Raw genomic sequence first — 23,938 nt, forward strand, 5'->3', positions numbered from 1 at the left:
TTAAAACAGTCACAAATTCAGCACATCAAATGTTACACTCCTTGGAGATCCTTCAAGGAAACTGAGAATTTCATTTAATAGTTTTTGCAGAGCTTCTGTTTTTGCAGTTTTGATACTATAATATTAAGTATAAGTTGAATATTACTTTGAGGCAATTTATTTAATAAATGTGACATATTTCTTTGTCCTTTTAAAACAATATTTGGCCTGGCATGGTGGCTCACGCCTGTAATCCCAGCACTTTGGGAGGCCAAGGTAGGCGGATCACCTTAGGTCAGGAGTTTGAGATGAGCCTAGCTAACATGGTGAAACCCTATCTCTACTAATAATACAAAAATTAGCCAGGGGTGGTGGCACATGCCTGTAATCCCAGCTACTCGGGAGGCTGAGGCAGGAGAATTGCTTGAATCTGAGAGGCAGAGGTTGCAGTGAGCCGAGATTGCACCATTGCACTCCAGCCTGGGCGACAGAGTGAGATTCCGTCTCCAAAAAAAATTAAAAAGTAAATAAATAAATAAATAAAACAATATTTATAAAGCAAAGATTAGTACATCTTTTTGTTACCTTCTAATTACTAAATCTCATTTTTATGGGAAATTGGCAACGGGAGCTGGGGCAAAATAATTGGTGTCCACTGATATCAACTAAAAGAATATATAATCTAAAATGCAAATCTTTAGGCCAGGTGCTGTGGCTCACGTCTGTAATTCAGCTCTTTCATGGGCCTAGGCAGTAGGATCCCTTGAGGCCAGGAGATCAAGACCAGCTTGGGCAACATAGTGCGATCCTGTCCTTACAGAAAACTTTAAAAAATTATCCAGCAGAGGCTAGGAGCTGTGGCTCATGCCTGTAATCCCAGCACTTTGGGAGGCTGAGGTGGGCTGATCACTTGAGGTCAGGAGTTTGAGACCAACCTGGCCAACATGATGAAACCCCATCTCTACTAAAAATACGCAAAATTAGCCGGGCGTGGTGATGCATGCCTGTAATCCCAGCTACTCAGGAGGCTGAAGCAGGAGAATCACTTGAACCTGGGAGATGGAGGTTGCAGTGAGCCAGGATCACACCACTGCACTCCAGCCTGGGCAACAGAGCGAGACTCTGTCTCAACAACAGCAGCAACAAAAAAAATTACCCAGGAATGATGGCACATGCGTGTAGCCCTAGCTACTCAAGAAGCTAAGGTGGGAGGACCCCTTGAGCCCAGGAGCTCAAGACTCCAGTGAGCTATGGTTGTGCCACTGCACTCTAACCTAGGCAACAGAGCAAATCCCTGTCTCTAAAAAATAAAATAAAATACAAATCTTTAGAAGAAGGATTTTTATTTTGAACTTTTAAGATTTATATTTTGAACCCTAAGAAATGAGAGCAGGTAATTATCAAAAGAATGTTTACTAAGTTACAATTTGTTAAAAATCTTTGTTTTATTTTGTTATTGTTACTGGCTTACTTTAAACAGAACAACTTTTTGCCAGTAGTCCCAAGCTACTCAGGAGGCTGAGGTGGGAAGATCACTCGAGCCTAAGGCAACATACTGAGACTCTGTCTCTTTGCGGGGGGAAAAAAAAAAAAAAAGCTGGGTGAAGTGGCTCATGCCTGTAATCCCAACACTTTGGGAGGCCGAGGCGGGTGGATCACTTGAGGTCAGGAGTTCAAGACCAACCTGACCAATATGATGAAACCCCATCTCTACTAAAAATACAAAATTAGCCAGGCGTGGTGGTGGGCGCCTGTAGTCTTGGCTACTTAGGAGGCTGAGGCAGGAGAACCACTTGAACCTGGGAGGTAGAGGTTGCAGTGAGCCGAGATTGTGCCATTGCACTCCAGCCTGGGCAACAAGAACAAAACTGTCTCAAAAAAAAAAAAAAAAAAAAATGGAGAGGAAAAGAGAAAAACTTTTTACTTTTTAATGTCTATTTTATTATTGAACATTTCACTTAAAATAGTATAAAATACTGAGCTGTATTTGTAACACAGAATAAAATTTGCTTTAAATATACAAAAGGCGTTTGGAGATTTTTGTTGCATCATAGTTTTGGGGGAAAATGGACCAAATAAACATGCAGAGATAGCACAGAATTTATATAAATTACACCAAATGCCTTCAATGGGAATGTTAAAAAGTTACTAAAATGATGTTTATGAGGACTGTGTAATAGCATGAGAAAATACTAAACAGGTAATACCTACATACAAGAAAAAAATCAAAATATAAAATCCCATTTTTGTGTACAAAGGGTGAACCAAAGAACAGCGAAAAAGCCAGGCACAGTGGCTCATGCCTGTAATCTCAGTACTTCGGGAGGCCAAGGTGGGAGGATTGCTTGAGCCCAGGAATTTGCAGCCAGCCTGGGCAACATAGACCCCATCTCTACAAAAAATTAGCTGGCCATGGTGATAACATGCCTGTGTCACACCTACTCAGGAGTCTGAAGCAGGAGGATCGCTTAAACCCATGAGGTTGAGGCTGCAATGAACTGTGATCACACCATTGCACTCCAGCCTGGGCTACAGAGCAAGACCTATCTCGAAAAACAAAAACAACAACAAAACTAAAGAAAATAAGTATTCCCAGACATCTGAATCCTTTGGGTCCCTGAGTGCAAACAGAGAAAGTTTGGGCTATAAGTTCAGGTAGCCAAGGAGAGGCCTACTATTGAAATCTGTTTGGTTTCTGAGTTTCAGGTAGCAAGTAGTAAGAATTTGGTTATTGGTGATTCCAGAGGTATTTCAGAACTTTCCAAATCTGTTAGTTCCCTTAAATTTGGGTAACCAGAGTTGGGAAAGTGAGGGTTGACTCTGGTTTGACTTGTCGTCAGAAGGGACATTTTATCATTTTATCACATGCTGCCATTGTAAAAATTGTTGTGTTTAATAAGTATTCTTAATATCATCAGCAAGACAAATTCAGCAAATATCTTAAGTAAATTTATACTCAAGCACTTTTATAACAATTTTGGAGTACATATTAACAAGCGCACACAAGGCTTTTTGCCATTATTTTCATTGATAGGTATCTTGAAATGCTTTATAATTTTGAATATGAAGTAAATATTTGTGTGCAGTGCTGCTTCATATTTCTTGTTTCCAGTCTTTTAAAAAGCAAATGTTAAATACCTAGCCTTCTTTATTTATTAGTGCTTCTATAGTATAATTCACCTTGTGTTTTAAAAATTGGAAAGCAAATCGTTTATTTCCATAAGGTTTTTCATGTCTGTCTTTAATATGATGACAGATTTTTCAGTTTATGTGTATGAATCTATAAGAGAACAATTTGGTTGTTGGCTCTTTCCATTTACAAGTTGTAGAAAATAAATGTGTTGGAACACATTTAAATTTGTTTTCCTTTTATGGTAAAACAGACTTTTTAAAGAAAAACTTCTCTTTTCTGAGAAAAACTTTAAATTCCAGACAAAGAAATTGGACTTTGAACAGAGATTTAAATAATGTTTTGCGTAAGTCTCCAGAACTGTAAAGTAAATATTCTCTATTAAAATATCTTTACCACATATAAGGTAGAATTAGGAAGTCACTCCAGTAAAACTTGCTAAAAAAAGCCTCAGCAATATTTTCCTCTTCAGGGGTTCAGATATGAGCTTGGTTTAGGCAAAACTCCACATTTAGTGTTCTCTGCAAATTTTAGTTCCTTAAAGTTTACCATATAAACTTAATGGATACATTGAAACTTTTTGTGTTCTGCTAAAGATGCTTTCCAAATTAAGAAATATTGTATCTCTGAATCTGTTTCATACATATCCATGAACTCTGTCACTTGATTAACTTGTATGCTTAGTGGAAAGATGAAGGGTGAAAGGACATGGAGAACTGCCGTCACTTGGTGGGCATAGAGTGAGAGACAGCCTTCTCTGGACTGCTGCCTGCCCCTTTGATTTTTTTTGCTACTGTCTGTTCTAATAAGGAGACAGGCATCACTGCCGGATGCCAGAGAAATTTTCCTGAGGTCTACTTTGTAGAGACAAACTGTCCCAATGGCATCTCTCTCTTGATGATAGAGTTAATCAGTGCCCTAAAGTAAACCTCATGCCTTTGTATTCTTTTTTTTAACACCTGAGATCTGAGAATGTATTCTTAATCTGTGTTTATTATTATTGTGAGACTTAACTTTTTGATATTATTAGTTTAATTAATATTTCGTGTCTTACTGGTTTTTTCCTGATTTTCAGTAAATCTCTCTCTGCCTCCCACCCCCATAACTAGGAAAAATTGTAGTCACTATCTGTATATGCTTTTCTCATTCACTCCTTTTTCTTAGGGCTTTGCTCTCACACATAAATTGCCTTATTTGGAGTAATACATTGAATTGATGTTGCTTGTGTGACTGAATGTTTATTTTTCATCACTATGAGGTCAACCTCTCTGAATAGTCTCAGTATTCTGATTACGTATTCTACTTGAAACAGATTTTTAGATTTTCATTTTGTAAACTTTTATTTCTCTAAGCCAAAGCAGTTTATGGCAAATAATAGAAAACATGTATTGTGTTTCCCTGCTCATAATAGGTTACATCCCTGTAACAGGAAAACTCTTGAGTGTCAGCTAGGTGCTGCTAATTTTATTTTTTTATTGTGAGAGTAGTTTGTTCAGTCTCAGATGTATTGGAGAGTTGTTTGTACTGATCATTTCCCTTGTCAGCCCACTTTCTAACATGTCTACCAGATTTTCTCCCATTACAAGTGCCCAGGTGACAATCTTAAGTACATACCAATGGTGTTTTGGTATGTGTACTGTTGCTTTTTAAAAAAGATCTATTTCCATATTCTTGAAATTGGCCCCTTTCACTTTATTTTCAGTCTATCCTTGAATTCTAAATCCTTTTTCCTCTCTCCTTTTCCTTCCTTTTTTTTTCTTTTCTTTTTCTTTTTGAAACAGAGTCTTGCTGCATTGCCCAGGCTGGAGTGTAATGGCATGATCTCGGCTCACTGCAACCTCCACCTCCTGGGTTCAGGCAGTTCTCCTGCTTCAGCCTCCCAAGTAGTTGGGATTACAGGCACCTGCTACCAAACCCGGCTAATTTTTTTTTTTTTTTTTTTTTTTTTTTTTTGTATTTTTAGTAAAGATGGGGTTTTACCACGTTGGCCAGGCTGGTCTCAAACTCCTGACCTCAGGTGATCCACCCGCCTTGGCCTCCCAAAGGGCTGGGATTATAGGCGTGAGCCACCGTACCCAGCCTTCTTCTTAAATTTTAGGACAAGTAGCTTCTGGAACTGTTTTTATGAAAAAGCACAACATCTTCTATAGCAAGAGTTACTTTAACTGATTAAATTTTGCTGCAGAAATGAGTAACTTTATGAAAGTCTGTATTATTAAAATTGGGAACCTCACAGAGCCTCTCCTGTGAGGCTCTATGTCTCTATTTCTGTTTTGTTAATTATTTCAGAAGGGAAATAATTTTCTGGTTTGAATGCCGATTATAACAATTTGTGTCTTGATATTCTAATCTCAATTTCTTCGTCATATTTGTCCTTGGTAATCTTGTAGGTAACGTTAGCTCATTTCTATTTATGATGTTTAGAATTCAATGAGAGGGATCTTTATGTGAATTCTGATGCACTCTCTCACTGGCAGTATGATTGTGGGCAATACTGGGCAAATTGACCTCTTTAAACCTTGATTTCTTCATTGATAAAGTGGGATGGTAGTATCTGTCTCATAGAATTATGAAAAGTAATTGAGATCATATTTACTAAGTGCTCTAAGTAATGCATGACACACTGAAATGTACATTAGTTAACAGGCAGAAAACATGTTGGAGAGGTGTAGAAGCTGTGCATAATTACCAGTATGCATGCCATTTAAAAAATTTGGTGTCAAGCACATTTTTTTGATGTCCTAGTCAGAACATTTTCTTAATGAAACCCAATTTTGAGACTTAGAAATATTTTCTAGGTTGGCAGTTATAGCAGCAGATTGTCTGGTTCTTTTATATTCACTCCCTCCTCTCTTCCAGTCAGTTTGTTTCAGATCCCTAGGAAACTGACATCAGTATCAGATAGTCTGTGCTATTTGGGTTTATCTTCTGCTTTAGTGTTTCAATTAGTTGTAGCTGTCAAGTAAGGAAAATGGCTCTTTAGCTTTAAGGACTCAATCCATTCTTGGCACAGCTGTTTCAAACTTCTGGGATCAAGTGATCCTCCCAATTTGACCTTTCCAAGCATTGGGATTACAGGCATAAGCCACCATGTTCAGCCTCCTTTGAACTTCTTTTGAATGTATTGTTTGCATTGTTTCTCGTTTTTTATTTTATGCCGCATAGTAATATGGTTAGTATATAATTTATTTCTGTCAACCAAGAAGTAAATTTGGTTCTCTCTGTTCAGTCTTTGACAAGATTTGAGAGTCTTCTGACTAAACTAAATGCTTAGATGGTGGTACTTAAATGTCAAACATATTATACTCTCAGTTCTACTCCTTGGTAGGTTCCCTGCAGAGATGTTTGTGTATCAGGTACAAATTCAAGAATGTTCATAGCAGCATTATTCACATTAGATCCAAACTGGAAACAGCCAAAAAGACCCTCAGTAGTTAAATGGATAAATACACTGGGGCATATTGGGTGGAAAAAAAGCCTGACACAAAAGAATACATACTATTTAATATTCCATTTATATGAAGTTCAAAATCACTAAAATCATATTATTTGGTCATGTATATTTGAGTAGTGTGACTATAAAGAAATATAAGAAATTAAGTACCATGAAAGTCAGGATAGGCTGGGCGCAGTGGTTCACACCTGTAATCCCAGCACTTTGGGAGGCCGAGGTGGGTGGATCACGAGGTCAGGAGTTTGAGACCAGCTTGGCCAACACAGTGAAACCCCATCCCTACTAAAAATACAAAAGATTAGCTGGGCATGGTGGCGGGTGGCAGGCGCCTGTAATCCCAGCTACATGGGAGGCTGAGGCAGGAGACTTGCTTGAATCCGGGAGGTGGAGGTTGCAGTGAGCTGAGATCACACCACTGTACTCCAGCCAGGGAGACAGTGCGAGACTGTCTCAAAAAAAAGAAAAAAAACCCAAAAAAACAAAACACAGAATAGTAGTTACCTTTATGGGAGAGGAAAGGGATTTTATTGGAGGGGAGGGCTTCCTCCCTGTGGAGGGCTTTAGGGGTTGGTAGGATGGTTCTATTCCTGACTTGGGCTACAGTCACATAGATATTTGCTTTATGAAAATGTATTAACCTATACCTTTGTGTTTTATGTTCCTTTTTGTGTATCTTTTTTGTTTGTTGTTTTGTTTTGTTTTGTTCTTGAGACTGAGTCTCGCTCTGTTGCCCAGGCTGGAGTGCAATGGCACGATCTCAGCTCACTGCAACCTCCGCCTCCCAGGTTCAAGCGATTCTCCTGTCTCGGCCTCCTGAGTAGCTGGGATTACAGGTGCATACCACCACACCCAGCTAACTTGTATTTTTAGTAGAGACAGGGTTTCACCATGTTGGCCAGGTTGATCTCGAACTCCTGACCTCAGGTGATCCGCCCGCCTCAGCTTCCCAAAGTGCTGGGATTACAGGCGTGAGCCACCACGCTCAGCCTTGTATGTCATTTTTTATAATAAATATGGTTTAAAAATAGTGGAAAATGAATAATCACCTCTCTGGAGTATCCCTCAAAAAAGAGAGTTTTAAGGCCATGTGCAGTGTCTTATACCTGTAGTCCTAGTGCTTTGAGAAGCCAAGGTGGGAGAATCGCTTGATTTCAGGAGTTCAAGACCAGCCTGGCCAACACAGTGAGACTATGTCTCTACAAAAATAAAAGTAAAAATAAATTAGCTGGGCATGGTGGCACATGCTTGTAGTCATACCTGCCCGGGAGGCTGAGGTGGGAGGATCGCTTGAGCCCTGGAGCGTGAGGCTGCAGTGAGCCATAATTGCACCACTGCACTCCAGTCTGGGCAACAGAGTGAGACCTTATCTCAGAAATTAAAAAAAAAAAATGGTTTTAGGGCTGGGCTCAGTGGCTCAAGCCTGTAACCCCAGCACTTTGGGAGGCCGAGGCAGGCAGATAACGAGGTCAAGAGTTCAAGACCAGCCTGACCAACATCATGAAACCCCATGTCTACTAAAAATACGAAAATTAGCCGGGTGTGGTGGCGCGTGCCTGTAATCCCAACTACTCAGGAGGCTGAGACAGGAGAACCTCTTGAACCCAGGAGACAGATGTTGCAGTGAGCTGAGATCATGCCACTGTATTCCAGCCTGGGTGACAGAGCAAGACTCCATCTCAAAGAAAAAAAGAGTTTTAAAAAAGAAGAAAGGCCTTCTACTCTGTCTCTGTTTCAGTTGTACCAAGTTAGATAGGTCTTTCAAGACCTGCAGTTATCATGACAGGAAAGTTCTTTCTTGAGTCTCTGAAGGGGTAAAGTCAGAGGCAGAGATCTCTGATCTCACCTCTATTGTATATATTACACTTGTGACTCCCAAAGCATTGAGGTCTCTACACCAAGTTGGAGACTCAATGGTTACAGATTGTTTTAAACTGGATTATTTCTTTCTTTTTGAGATGGAGTCTCTCTCTGTCGCCAGGCTGGAGTGCAGTGGTGTGATCTCAGATCACTGCAACCTCCACCTCCTGGGTTCAAGCGATTCTCTTGCCTTAGCCTCCTGAGTAGCTGGGATTACAGGCACGTGCCCCTATGCCCAGCTAATTTTTGTGTTTTTAGTAGGGATGGGGTTTTACAGTGTTGGCCAGGATGGTCTCGATCTTGACCTCGTGAGCTGCCCACCTTGGCCTCCCAAAGTGCTGGAATTACAGGCATGAGCTGCTGCACCCGGCCAAAATATATTTTTTCTTTATTTACAGGCCTCTAGTGATTCACAAGATTTGAAATATAACTTTAAATAATTTCAATAGTGATAATAGCAGCTAATTAGCCAGGAGCAGTGATACATGCCTGTAGTCCCAACCAATTGGGAGGCTGAGGCCAGAGGATCACTTGAGCCCGGGAGTTAGAGGCTGCAGTTCACAGTGATCATGCTGTGAAAAGCCCCATTACTCCAGCCTGGTCAATGTAGCAAGATGCCATCTCTTAAATAAATAAATAAATAAATAAATAAATAGATAAATAAATAAATGCAGCTAATCATTATTTGGTACTTATAAACTAATACTGTTCAAACTTTTTATATATATTTATTTAATCATTTTTTAAGATGAAGAAACACTCAAATAATTTTTTATTTTGACCCCTTTAAACACAGATGCTCAATTGATTCATTCCACAAAGATTAATTAAACATGTATGTACCAGGCATTATTATAACTGTTGGGGTTATTAGAAGTGAATAAGACAAGAGGGCTTTGCCTTCATGGAGTTTACATGCTCTTCAGGAGACAAAAAGTAATAAACCAAAAAATTAATATGTTAGGAAGTGATGAGTCCACTGAAGAAAACAAAATAAAGACTGTAAGGGGATAGGGAACAATAAAGGTAGTATGTGACTGAACAGAGAGGGGACTAAGCTGAGTTGTATGTGTGTCTGGAGAAAGTGTGTGAAATAAAAACCGTATGAAATGCTAAGACTGAGATTGGAGTTTTAGAAGAATTCAAACACCTTTTTAAAATAAAAGGCCAGATAGTAAATATTTTAGGCTTTGCAGGCTGTAAGGTTTCTTGGCAGATACTCAATTCTGCCATTGTAGGGAAACTTAGCCATGGACAGTATGCAAATGAATGGACCTGGCTGTGTTCCCATAAAACTTTATTTGCTAAACAGGCAGCAGGTTGGATTTGGCCCAATGGGGGTATAGTTGACTGTCCCCTGGGGTAGATCACAAGAGACCTTTAGGTTATGGTAGGAACTTCAGATTTTGTTTTAAGGGTGAGAGAGTTTTGAGCAATAAATTACAATCTTCTGATATATGTTTATAATTTTTGAACAGGTCAGTATGTAGATCTTCAACATACTAGAGAAAGACTAGAATAGCTTTCAAAGTCTGTGTTTATACTATTTTATTATCTGCTATGTTGATGTAACAGGCATTTGCAAACAACTATTATGTGTCAGAAGTGTGTTAGGAATTAAATTATTAATAAAATACTTCTCTACTTTCACCTGATCCTAAATTCCTGTATTTCTCTCATTTATCTTGGTAATCCACAGTGAGTGCCTGGTGCATAGTAAATATTTGAAAGAATGAGTATATTCCCTCAAGGAATTCATAGTAATTTGGGCAAGGTAGACATAATGAATAGTTGCAATATACCTTAAGAGAGATGGGAATGAAGGAATGAGGCTTAGGAGAGATTCCAAACATATTTAGGAGAAAGGAAGAGAAGATAATTTCAGTTTTAGACATGGTGAGATTTAAGTCCCTGTGGTATTTCTGGGTGAAGATGTTTGGAAAGTAGTTGGACAATGGACCAGTAGTGTCCTGGGGCCGAAGAATGCTAGACTTGACATCAACATTTAGAAATTACTCAAGGTAGTTAAAGCCATTTAAAAATGTTGTTGTTCTTGACAGACATCTGAAAAACTAATGCACATATTTAGATTATAATCAGAGAAAGGGAAAGGCAATAAAAGCCTAAGAAGGAAGGAATGAACAAGCACAGAAAAGTAGGAGTGAGTGGCATCCTAGAAGTTAAAGCAGTAGTGTTTCCAAAGGGAGGCAGTAAACTTGATTAAATATGGTGAATGGACCCATTCGTAGTAAAATATTATAAAAAGCATAAGTCACAAGGACAAGAGAATGGGAGAGAAGACTACAGCGGATAATAGATGCCAACAAAATTTTGGAAGATGTGAAACATACAGTTGAGTGGTAGGAGATTTGGGTTTCCACCTTTTCTTTTCTGAAAGCCTGCAGTCGGGTAAAGGAAACCTCAGAAAACCAAGTCAAAACTGTGGCTAAGGGGCACTTAATACCTGCCAGGTAGGGCAGGAATGCATGGTTGCTAAAAACAGGATTAAAAGTTTATATAAGAATAATCTGAACTATTTTCTTATTTTTCTTCTTCTTTTTTTTTTTTTTTTTTTTTTTTTTTGAGACAGGATCTTTGTTGCCTAGGCTATAGTACAGTGGCATGATCTTGGCTCACTGCAGCCACAACCTCACAGGTATCGATCCTCCCACCTCAGCCTCCCAAGTAGTTGGGACTAAGGGCACACATCACACCCAGTTAATTTTTCTATTTTTAGTAGAGACAGAGTTTCGTCATGTTCCCCAGGCTGGTTTCGAGCTCCTGGGCTCAAGCGATCTGCCTGCCTCGGCCTCCCAATGTGCTGGGATTACAGGCGTGAGCCACCACACCAGGCTCATTTTTCGTATTCTTCTCCATGCAGACAGACAAGTATCTCTTTCCTTATTCAGAAAGACTAAAGGTTTGCTCTCTGGAGGCTGAAATGGAGAGTCTGTAGACTGTGGTATTTCAGATATGTCTGAGGGGGTAGGTCTGAGCATCTCACTGTGGGGAAAAGTGGGAGAGTTAAACTGAACCAGAATGCTGGCCAACAGGCTTATACTCCCCAGAAAGGCAGTTACAGGGCTCTACTCCGGAGAAACCAATCAAACAAAGAGAAACACATACTGATATTGATATTTAAACTGTGCTATTTAAGTACTTTGGGAGGCCAAAGTGGGCAGATTGCTTGAGCTCAGAAGTTCGAGACCAGCTTGGGCAACATGGCGAAACCCTGTCTCTACAAAAAATGCAATAAATCAGCCAGACATGGTGGTGTGTACCTGTAATTCCAGCTACTTGGGAGGCTGAGGTGGGAGGATGGCTTGAGCCCGGGAGGTGGAGATTGCAGTGGGCAGAGATCACACCACTGCACTCCAGCCTGCGTGATAGAGCCGGACCTTGTCTCAAAAAAAAATAAACATTTAAAAAAAGGTCTCCCAACAAACTGCCACTGTGTGTTTTGGGTGTAATAAGCCCTGCACAAGCATATAATAAGACTTTCTCAGCTTCTTATTGCCTTACCCTTGAATATGAAGAGAAAGCCAAGATCAGACTTTTGAGGAAATTCTTTCTTGACAAAGACAGAGATCAAACCAAAAAAAGAAAAAACACAGAAAAATGTGAGTAGGGAAGAAATAGGAAAAAGGTAAAAAGTAGAACTTTTTTTTTTTTTTTTTTTTTTTTTTTGAGACGGAGTTTCACTCTTCTTGCCCAGGCTGGATTGCAATGGCTCAATCTCGGCTCACCACAACCTCCACTGCCCGGGTTCAAGCGATTCTCCTCCCTCAGCCTCCCGAGTACCTGGGATTAGAGGCATCCATCACCACGCCCAGCTAAATTTGTATTTTTAGTAGAGATGGGGTTTCTCCATGTTGGTCAGTCTGGTCTCGAACTCCCGACCTCAGGTGATCGGCCCGCCTCAGCCTCCCAAAGTGCTGGGATTATGGGTGTGAGCCACCACGCCTGGCCAGCTTGTTGTTGTTGTTTTGTTTTGTTTTTCTGAGACAGAGTCTTGCCCTGTCACCCAGGCTGGAGTGCAGTGGTGCAATCTTGGCTCACTGTAAACTTTGCCTCCCAGATTCAAGCGATTCTCCTGCCTCAGCCTCCTGAGTAGCTGGGATTACAGGCACGCATCACCACACCCAGCTAATTTTTGTGTTTTTGGTAGAGATGGGGTTTCACCATGTTGGTAAGTCTGGTCTCGAACTCCTGACCTCGTGATCTGCCCACCTCGGCCTCCGAAAATGCTGGGATTATAGGCATGAGCCACTGCGCCCAAGAAGCAGAAACTTTAAAAAATATATATACGGGTATATATATATATATTTTTTGAGACAGATTCTCGCTCTGTTGCCCAGGCTGAAGCACAGTGGCATGATCTCGGCTCACTGCAACCTCTGCCACCCGGGTTCAAGCAATCCTCCTGCCTCAGCCTCCTGAGTAGCTGGGATTACTGGTGCCCACCACCACGCCTGGCTAATTTTTGTATTTTTAGTAGAGCCGGGTTTTCACCATGTTGGCCAGGCTGGTCTTGAACTCCTGACCTCAGGTGAACTACCCGCCTTGGCCTCACAATGTGCTGGGATTACAGGCATGAGCCACTATACCCAGCTTAAAAGTATAATTTTTGGAGTTTTATGGATGAAGCAAGATAAAGATGGTATTTTTAAAAGGAGCAGGGTGCAAATAGAATTTTTGAAAACTAAAAATATAATACCAGATTTTTAAAAACTGTGAGAAGATTGAGGAGAAAGTAGAGGAAGTGTCCCAGAAAATATAAGAAAAAGTCAAGAGTTTTGTTTTGTTTTTTTTTCAAGAGAGAAAATTAAAGAAAATTTGGGGTTTAATCCTAGAGATCTAATATCTTAATAATGAATTCCAGAGGGGGAGAATAGCGGAGAGAGAGAGAATGGAATAATTTATCAATTAAGTAGAATACAAGATAATTCCCCAGAAGTGAAGGGTATGAGCTTATAAACTGAAAAAAAAATGCACTGAGTACTTAGCACAATATATTTTAAATGACCACTCGTTAAGCCAGACACAGAATGTCATATGTTATATTGTTTTATTTATATGAAATATCCAGAACAGGTAAATCCATAGAGATAGCAAGCAGATGTGTGACCGCCAGGGACTGGTGAGATGGAGATGGGGGGGGGAGTAAATGCTTAATGGGTATATAGGGTTTTTGTTTGGGTAATGAAAGTGTTTTGGAACTAGGCACAACATAGTGAATATACTAAATTCTACGGCATTGTTCACTTTAAAATGGTTGTTTTATGTTATGTGAATTTCACCTCATTTAAGGAAAAAAGAGACTACACACTGAGGAATATGAAATTTAAGAACACCAGGAATTAACAGAAGATTCTGAAACCTTCTAGAGAGAAACAAAGGATATCATATAGTCTTAATAAGCTAAATGTATAATATAGTAATAAATAAGCCATGAGATCTTTTTTTTTTTTTTTGAGTGTCGCTCTTGTTGCCCAAGCTGAAGTGCAATGGCGTGATCTCTGCTCACCACACTCTCCGCCTCCCGGGTTCAAACAATTCTCCTGCCTCAGCCTCCTGAGTAGCTGGGATTACAGGCATGCACCACCACATTCGGCTAATTTTGGGGTTTCTCCATGTTGGTCAAGCTGGTCTCGAACTCCCGACCTCAGGTGATCCGCCCACCTTGGCCTCCCAAAGTGCTGGGATTACAGGCATGAGCCACCGTGTCCGGCCAAGCCATGAAATCTTAATGACTCAACTAAACAAACATTTATTTCTCATTCACACTACATGTCCATGGTGAGGAAGACCACTCTGCTCCATATTGTCACTCAGAGATCTAGACAGATAGAGTCTTTACTATCTTACGATGTTGCTGTCTCAGCACACAGCTTCTAGAGTTCCTGTGGTGGGATAAGGTGTAAAAAGCGTGTACTTTCTCTTAAATGCTTTGACCCTGGCTAGCATCAGTCCTATGAATCTTCCTCAGTGCTAGGGAGTTGGGATGTGCAGTCCTCCCTGATGCCCAAACAGAACAGGCAAACCAGGTATTGCTGAATGTAAGAAATCCCTACTATGTGTACTGAGGAACAGGATTCAGGCTGTATTAGACTCACCTTCTGGTTAGAAGCTAGAAGACAGTGGAACAATGCTTTCAAAATTCTGACGCAAAAGTATTTCCTATAGATTTGTGTATCTAGTCAAACCATCAATCACATGTGAAGGTAGAATGCTAACATTTTCAGAGAAGCAAAATCACAAAGTATTTACCTTCTGTTCACCCCTTTTCAGGAAATTATAAGAGGATATGTTACAATAAAACAAAAGAATAAAACAGAGGAAGATGGGGATATATAATGTGATAAATTACTTGGTGTGTTTGACAGTATTGAAAGTTGTATGGTTCTGTGAGAACTTGGGCTATGTTTGAGATATATAAAAATTAATAAAACAAAAAATGAAGCATTATAAATTCTGAGTATACTGAAGGCCATACAAGGAAGGAAATATAATTGTAGCATACTATATGACTCATTATATAAAATAATTTTTCAATATAAATACTGAGTATGGGCCAGGCGCAATGACTCATGCCTGTAATCCCAACATTTTGGGAGGCTGAGGCGGGTGGAGGTCAAGAGATCAAGACCATCCTGGCCAACATGGTGAAACCCCGTCTCTACTAAAAATACAAAAATTAGCTGGGCATGGTGGTGTGCACCTGTAGTCCCAGCTACTCGGGAGGCTGAGGCAGGAGAATTATTTGAACCCAGGAGGCAGAGGTTGCAGTGAGCTGAGATTGTGTCACTGCACTCCAGGCTGCTCTCCAGCCTGGCGATAGAGTGAGACTCTGTCTCAAAACATAAGAAAAGGACTGGTTATAGATTGACAAAATACAACTCTTGAGGATGGTAGTAGAAAATGGCAAAGCTTAACCATGTAAAATAGATTGTCAATAAATATCTAAAATGGAAAGATAAAAAATCAATATATTATTTAGAAATATAAATGTAAGTATCAGAAGAAATGGCTAAAAGTTGTGGGAAGTGAATTTTAGGAATGGAGTGAAGTACGACAGAGGACAGGTAGGACAGCTTACATTATACGTGTTAATCAAAATCTGTTACTTTCTGTTTTTGTTTTTGGTTTTTTTTTTTTTTTTGAGATGGAGTCTCGCTTTGTCGCCCAGGCTGAAGTACAGCGGTGCCATCTCTGCTCACTGCAAGCTCCGCCTCCCGAGATCACGCCATTCTCCTGCCTCAGCCTCCCGAGTAGCTGGGACTACAGGCGCCCACCACCATGCCTGGCTAATTTTTTGTATTTCTAGTAGAGACAGGGTTTCATCGTGTTAGCCAGGATGGTCTCGATCTCCTGACCTTGTGATCCGCCCGCCTCGGCCTCCCAAAGTGCTGGGATTACAGGCGTGAGCCACCGCGCCCGGCCCCTCTTTCTGTTTTTAAAAAGGCAGAGACGAAGTGCCACATACTGCAAAGAGCCTATGAGAAATGAAAATTAAGAAAAGGAGCCATGGGCATTGAGAGACAAGAGGCTATAATGATATTGGAGCAGTTTCAGTGGTTGAGTGGTGGGTGTAGACCAAGTTGCAGTTAGTTGTAAAGTAAAAGAGTAGAAAATTTTCTTCACATATATTGCAAATGAGTAAATTGAAGGAGACTGACATACAGGAGTAAATAAGGGGACACAGACTAGATATATCTTCTTCAGTGAAATGTAGAATATGAAAATATGACTTTAAATTATAAAGAAGTAACATTATACATTTACAGAGAATTCCCCATAAAACAAAACAAAATTTTTTTTATTTCTTTGATATTTCTTTGAATAGTTAGCTTTTCTAAAATGATTCATTTACTGAAATACATTATATAGGCATCTCTGCTGAATTATGTCAGCAGAGAACAGTAAACTATCGGTATAACTTAATTTTTATTACTTCATTTGAATAAATACCTTTTCATAAATCTTTTATTTTAACTTAATAGCCTTGATCTAAAGAGGATTGCTTTGATTATTTCTTCTGAGCCCTTTTTATAAAAAGATCTAGGCTTTTAAAATAAGGTGAAAATAAAAGGCAGATTGCCTGCCTGCCCCTAGTTTTCTGCATTAACGTGATTGCTCCGTCATAGTTCCAGTTCTCTTAGTTCCCCTTCCAGATTCAAGTTTTTATTCAAGCTTGGTCATAGGAGTAATGTTATCATCTTTAAATTTGGTCATGGAATGTGTTACACTGCCCAGCTCAGGGAAATGCTGCTCAGTTTGGGCTTGGATGGTAACGTTTATTTTCCTTGGCAGAGAAGCTGATCGTCGAAGGGCATCTAACCAAAGCGGTAGAAGAAACAAAGCTTTCAAAAGGTTTGTTTTCTGTTTCTTCTGTGTTTTTTGACAGTTCTTTTGGATAATGAAGGTTAGTATATATTTTCAGGGTTATAGTATTTTAACCATCCGTTTACTTCTTATAGCTCACAAAATAGCAAGCCAGTAAGAGTATCAGATAATATATAAAATAATTAGACTTCTGTTTTAAGAAAGGTATTTTAACTGGAATGTGTCTTTTTAAGTGGATGTATATTTATGTTTTTTTGAATGTTAGTACTTGGTATAGGTTTTTTTAGGTATTAAAGATTTGTTGCAATCTCTCTCACTCCCAGGATTAATTTCAGCTTTGATCTCAAATTAAAAAAAAAAAAAACACAACGTAAATCTTTTGTGATACAACTTAAGTGAAACATGCTTGCAGTTCTTTTTTGGGAGTTGCTGTACCTTTAAAATCTCTTATGATGTTTAATTCCTTAATTTTTGGCATCTCAGTTTGATTTAAACAAAAGTAATGACTTTTGTGAATGTAGAATCTTCTTATATTTTATAATGAGTAGTCCAGTAATGGCCCAAAGTAGTTTATTGTGTTAATTCTGTTACACTTGTCAGAGAAGAAAAGTGAATTTTAAAGCACCATATTGTCAAGTCACTTTTATACACAGGGAAATTAGGCAAATAAATTTGGTGGCATGTGTTTATCATAGTAGAACTTTCATTAGACTATTCTAGTATAAAATTTAAAACTAGATTCACAGTCTTGGCCAATTAAAACATTGGGTTATAAAAGTTTGAGATACTTAATTTTAGTACATTCTATTTTATTAAAGTAACTGGATTCATTTGGCTTTTTTAACTACTTAAGAGAATGGTGTTATTTCAGATATCTCATGGTTTCCATTCTGAATTTTGTGCACAGCAAATGCCATATTTGGGGAAAAAATGCATAGAATATGCATCATTAATATTGTTCTGGCAAACAGGCATTGAGTTTCAGAACAGTGAACTATTTTTAGTACATATGGCAATTTTTTTCACCTTATTAAAGTGAGATGAGAACAGACCTTAAAATAGCTTTTACCTCACCATCCAAATACCTATTCAGATTAGTTGGTTGAATAGCCAGCACTTTGAAGTAGAGCCTTAGGAAAAAAAAAATGAATGCTTCTTTAATTAAAATGTCTTGCTGTCTTAGCGCTTATATTTAATGCATTCTAAATTAGAAAATATGTTCTTGAAATTATGTTGTGTCATTATTGGAAAAGTTTTGTGCATTACTGATTTCCCTTTTTAATTTATTGTTTTTATCTTATTGATACATAATAGATGTGCATATTTTCAGGATATGTTTTATAGTCTGATACATTCGTTTAATGTATCAAGATCAAATCAGAGTAATTAGAATATCATCACTTTAAATATTTATCTTTGTATGATTTCCTTGTAAACCTGGCTGTAAACTGTTTATTGGAAGTTTTAAAGAACATGCCTTTTGATCCAGCAGTTCCACTTTTGGGTTTTTAATCTTTTGTTGTTGTTGTTGTTGAGATGGAGTTTCGCTCTTGTTGCCCAGGCTGGAGTGCAGTGGCACAATCTCAGCTCACTATAACCTCCACCTTCTGGGTTCAAGTGATTCTCCTGCCTCAGCCTCCTGAGTAGCTGGAATTATAGGCGCATGCCACCATGCCTGGCTAATTTTGTATTTGTAGTAGAGAATGAGGTTTCACCATGTTGGCCAGGCTGGTCTCAAACTCCTGACCTCAGGTGATCCACCCGTCTTGGTCTCCCAAAGTGCTGGGAATACAGGCGTGAGCCACCATGTCCGGCCTGGGTTTTTAATCTTAAGGAACAAATTGGACTAATGAGCAAGAATGCTTGTTTCAGTGTTGTTTAAAAGCAACAAGAGGAAAGCATTAGGGTCCATTAATAAGGGTATTTATTAAATAAATTATGGCAAATAAGTTCATGTAAATGAATAGAATATATTCTTTAAGGATGATAATACAAATAAAAGTTTTATATACTCAGGGATTTTTCTATCAGTAGCGAACATTTTACTAGCACCTTTCACAGTTAATATGCAAAGATATGCTAATCCTTGTAACAAACTAGATGGCTGAAATAAGTTACGTTTTAAATCGCACTATAAAGTGTTTTATTAATACAAAAAACTAGCCGGGCGTGGTGGCGGGCGCCTGTAGTCTCAGCTACTTGGGAGGCTGAGGCGGGAGAATGGCGTGAACCCGGGAGGCGGAGCTTGCAGTGAGCCGAGATCACGCCACTGCACTCCAGCCTGGGAGACACAGCGAGACTCCGTCTCAAAAAAAAAAAAAAAAAAAAAAAAAAAAGTGTTTTATTTTGGATTTGGCTAAATTGTCTTTAATTGGTGATGTTTTTGGTGGAATTTTCTTGTTTGGATTGAAAATATCAATTGCCATAAATGAACAATTACCAATGAAAATATCAATTGCCATAAATGAACAATTACCAACTGTTACCAGTCTTACCTCTTCTCTTACTTCTAGAAGATGTATCACCTAATGCAAAATGTACTTTCTGTTTAATCTCTAACTCAACTTGCAGTCATTACATGTCTATATATAGCTTTGGAGGTAGAAGTAGAAAGAATAGTGTAGATAATTCTACCACTAACTAGCTGTACGCCCTCAGGCAACTTCAGTTCTTTAAACCTCAGTTTCCTCACTTGTAAAGTGAGATTGACAAAATGTGAGCCACCACTCATGGCCTTGTGTTTCATTCTTGAATAGATTTGATTTGCCTCTATGTAATTATAGTATCAGGACACAACATTGAGGATCCATGACTTGACTTGCTAAAAACTTGCTTTCTGGCCAACCTCGGTGACTCACACCTGTAATCCCAGCACTTTGGGAGGCCAAGATAAGAGGATCACTTGAGCCCAGGAGTTCGAGACCAGCCTGGGCAACGTAGCAAGACACTGTCTCTTAAAACACACACACACACACACACACACATACTTGCTTTCTTTCTTTTTTTTGTGGAGATGGAGTCTTGCTCTGTCGCCCAGGCTGCTGGAGTGCAGTGGCGCAATCTCGGCTCACTGCAAGTTCTGCCTCCAGGGTTCACGCCATTCTCCTGCCTCAGCCTCCCTAGTAGCTGGGACTACAGGTACCCGCCACCATGCCTGGCTAATTTTTTGTAGTTTTAGTAGAGACGGGGTTTCACTGTGTTATCCAGGATGGTCTTGATCTCCTGACCTTGTGATCCACCTGCCTCGGCCTCCCAACGTGCCGGGATTACCAATCTTGCTTTCTTAATCAGAGTAGATATATGCTTTCAATCATCCTTTAAAAAAAATATATATATATATATATATATGTATACATATATATACACACACTATATACTAGGCACTATTCTATGCACTGGGAATATAGCAGTTAATGAAACAGACATTCCAGCCTGGGCAACATAGGGAGACCCTATCTCTTCAAAAAAATAAAATAAAAAATTAGCCAGATGTGGTGGTGCACACCTGTGGTCTCAGCTACTCAGCAGGCTCAGGTGGGAGGATGGCTTGAGCCCAGGAAGCTAAGGCTGCAGTGAGCTGCAGTTGTGCCACTGCACTCCAGCCTGGGCAACAGAGCAAGACCCTGTCTCAAAAAACAAAAAAAGAAAGAAAAGGAAAAAAAAAACAGGCAATCTCTGCTATCAGGTAGTTACATTCCAATGATATCTTGATGGAAAATTTGGCCCTACCTTTAAGGCAACTTTACCTTCCCAGCTAATACTCTAAATATAGAATAAGAGTTCTTCTAGACTAGAAGAATACTTTTGAAAATATACTTCTTATTTACCTAATATTTTGATCTAAAATTGCCAAAAATATTAAAATTGGGGAGAGCTGTTTTCCTTTTTATTCCTCCAGAGTGGTTCCTTTTGTAACCATATATGGACATTAGATGTATTAGCCTCTTTGATTTGAGAATGTAAGTTTGTGATCAAAACTAGAGCATTCAGAAATTTCTGATTTTAGCATACTATGAATGCAGCAGCGGTCACAGATTAGATTCCCATGGGCCTCCATGGCCAGTGACTTCACTTCTAATCTAAGTTCCCTGTCGCTAAGCAGTTGACCTTTGACTACAAATGGCAGGGAGAAAAGAAGCAAAGACTTCTTGAAATTCATCACCCATTTCACAAGTTAAGCCACAAATTCTAGGGATATTGTTATATGGAATAGCCATAACAAGTTATATTTTAATGATGTATTAAATATTTTGACAGTAATGGTTTTAGATGTGTTTCTAATTTCTTTCAAAATAGAAAATATATTTTAATTTCCTTGATTATAAAACAATATATATATTTCTACAAATTTTTCAAACAACGTATGACTATGTGAAGGTAAAAAGTAAATGTGTCCACCCTGTCCCTATCTCCAGAAATAACTAATGATATCTCTATTGTAGATCCTTCCAGACCTTGAATAAATATATGCAGTTAAAAATTCATAGATAAATGTATAACTATTTTTAATCTACATGGGGTCACATTATACATACTGCTCTTTATTAGGCTTTTTACTTAGTAGTAAATATATCTTGAATAGTTTTCATTCCATAATATATGTATATTTCATTTTCCTATAACAAACAATACTTCAGTGAGCTTTATGTAGCCCATATGTGCTGTGTTATTTCCTTTAGGAAAAGTATTAGAAGTGGGCATGCACATACAGTGAAATCAGGTGTGTAACATTATAAAAATATATGCTTTTTAAATTTATAATCTCACTAAGGAAAGAAGATATGTACACATACACAGAATAATACAAAATAGAGTATGATTAATTGAGGAAACAAAAGACGCAGAGAAGATACAATTAAAAGGAGCACCATGGTGGAGAAATGAAGACTTCCTTAGAGTTGATGGGACTTAAACTGTATATTACAGAATGAATAGGCCAAATAGAGAAAATGGCTGTTTTGAGATTAGGGAAATATTGAATCAAACAAATAATTGCAGGACATAATGCAGGCATGTACCAGCCCTATAAAGAAGCTAGCATGACCAGAGCAGAGCTCCTGTGGGAAATAATGTAGGGACCAGATTACGGCTAAATTCTGCTGTGTAAAGCTTGACTGAAGCCTTGTGGAGAATGGGGAGATAGGATTCCCCTATAGGATTTTATTCAGAGAAATGACATTCTCGCCGGGCCCAGTGGCTCAAGCCTGTAGTCCCAGCACTTTGGGAGGCCGAGACGGGCGGATCACGAGGTCCAGGAGATCGAGACCATCCTGGCTAACACGGTGAAACCCCGTCTCTACTAAAAAATACAAAAAACTAGCCGGGCAAGTTGGCGGGCGCCTGTAGTCCCAGCTACTTGGGAGGCTGAGGCAGGAGAATGGCTTAAACCCGGGAGGCGGAGCTTGCAGTGAGCTGAGATCTGGCCACTGCACTCCAGCCTGGGTGACAGAGCGAGACTCCATCTCAAAAAAAAAAAAAAAAAAAAAAAAAAAAGAAATGACATTCTCTGCAAATGCTACCCTAAAGAATGCCATAGGCCAGGTGTGGTGGTTCACACCTGTAATTCTAGCACTTGGGAGACTGAGGTGGAAGGATTACTTGAGCCCAGGAGTTCAAGACTAGCGTGGGCAACGTAGTGACACCCCCTCTAAAAAAGAAAAAAAAAAAAAAAGAAATTCCATAGATATACAGATGTGCCATTACAGATGAGAATCTGGGGCCTAATTAATTGCCAGTCATCTTTGATATACTGTTGGGCCTATAGTAAGGATTTCTGAGGACAATTCTTTGAAAATTAGGCCTAAGATGTCTTCATTGGACCAGGCAGAAGACCTCTTATAAATAATTTCAAAACTTTTTTTCTTTCTTTCTTTATTATTTAAATTTTATTTATTTATTTATTTATTTTGAGACAAAGTCTCGCTCTGTCACCCAGGCTGGAGTGCAGTGGCGCAATCTCGGGTCACTGCAACCTCCACCTCCCAGGTTCAAGCAATTCTCTACCTCAGCTTCCTGAGCAGCTGGGATTACAGGTGCCCAGGACCACGCCCAGCTAATTTTTTGTGTTTTTGGTAGAGATGGGGTTTCACTATCTTGGCCATGCTGGTCTTGAACTCCTGACCTCGTGATCCATCCGCCTTGGCCTCCCAAAGTGCTGGGATTACAGGCATGAGCCACCGCGCCCGGCCCAAAACTTTTTAAAAAGTTTTTTCTTGGCCAGGTGCAATGGCTGATGCCTATAATTCTAGTGCGTTGGGAGGCTGAGATGGGAGGATTAGTTTAGCCCAGGAGTTTGAGACCAGCGTAGGCAACATAGCAAGACCTCATCTCTACTAAAAATATTAAAAAGATAGCTGGGTATAGTGGCATGGTCCTGAAGTCCCAGCTGCTCGGGAGATTGAGGCAGGAGGATCCTTTGAGCCCAGGAGGTCAAGGTTATAGTGAGCTGTTTGTCCCACTGCCCTCCAGCCTGGACAACAGAGCAAAACCCTGTCTCCAAAAAGAAAAAATTTTTTCTTACTGTGATTCAGGGACAGTTATCTTTAGAAATAAAAGACTGTTAATTTTCTTATTTTAAATGGCACTTTTTTTATAAGAACTAATCTTTTTTTTTTTAAGGGTTTTATTTGAGTAAAATCTTACTAAGGCAGCCTTCTTACTCGTGTTTTTATGTAACAGAGCCTTTTCCTTTAATCATCTTTATACAGTGTCCACATTGTCTTGGGAATTGTACTATATTTGTTGCAGTTCTTTGAATACTTTAGCAAAGCTTGCTTCGTTTTTGTTTCCAGTTGGCAAGTGGACAACCTTGAACAAAAGCCCCAGCCCTCAGCAAAGCAGACATCATCCACATTATAATTTAATATGAGCTACGTGTAATAACCAGTATTCCGTTTTGGACAAGGGTGGTGAAGAAGTAAGAGATTCAGTGACCTGACCTCTTTTAAAAGTACTTTGCATACCTGTAGATTTTGAGCATTCATAGCCTGAAGCAGTTTTATTGATATAAGATATTTAACTGTAATAAGATTTTACTTTTATTTTTTTCTTGGTAGAAAATCAGACAAGAGCGAAAGAATCTGATTTATCAGATACTCTGAGTCCAAGCAAGGAAAAAAGCAGTGACGACACTACAGGTGAGTTTTAACCTCATGTTTACAGACCTGCAGCTG

At 39.2% G+C, this 23,938-nt stretch overlaps 1 protein-coding gene across 33 annotated transcripts in view; it reads left to right on the top strand.

The window, feature by feature from the left end:
* The window catches only part of SLMAP (sarcolemma associated protein), a 180,224-nt gene that overhangs the window by 119,342 nt on the left and 36,944 nt on the right, over window positions 1–23,938 (top strand). For 32 of the 33 annotated variants that reach the window (XM_050781118.1, XM_050781137.1, XM_050781126.1 and 29 more), the window contains 2 exons: window positions 16,734–16,793; window positions 23,822–23,902. In XM_050781118.1, the coding sequence (XP_050637075.1) occupies window positions 16,734–16,793; window positions 23,822–23,902 (141 nt within the window). The other variant, XM_050781153.1, reaches the window with a different exon arrangement.

This window comes from Macaca thibetana, chromosome 2 (assembly GCF_024542745.1).
Source record: "Macaca thibetana thibetana isolate TM-01 chromosome 2, ASM2454274v1, whole genome shotgun sequence".
NCBI classification, from domain to species: domain Eukaryota; kingdom Metazoa; phylum Chordata; class Mammalia; order Primates; family Cercopithecidae; genus Macaca; species Macaca thibetana.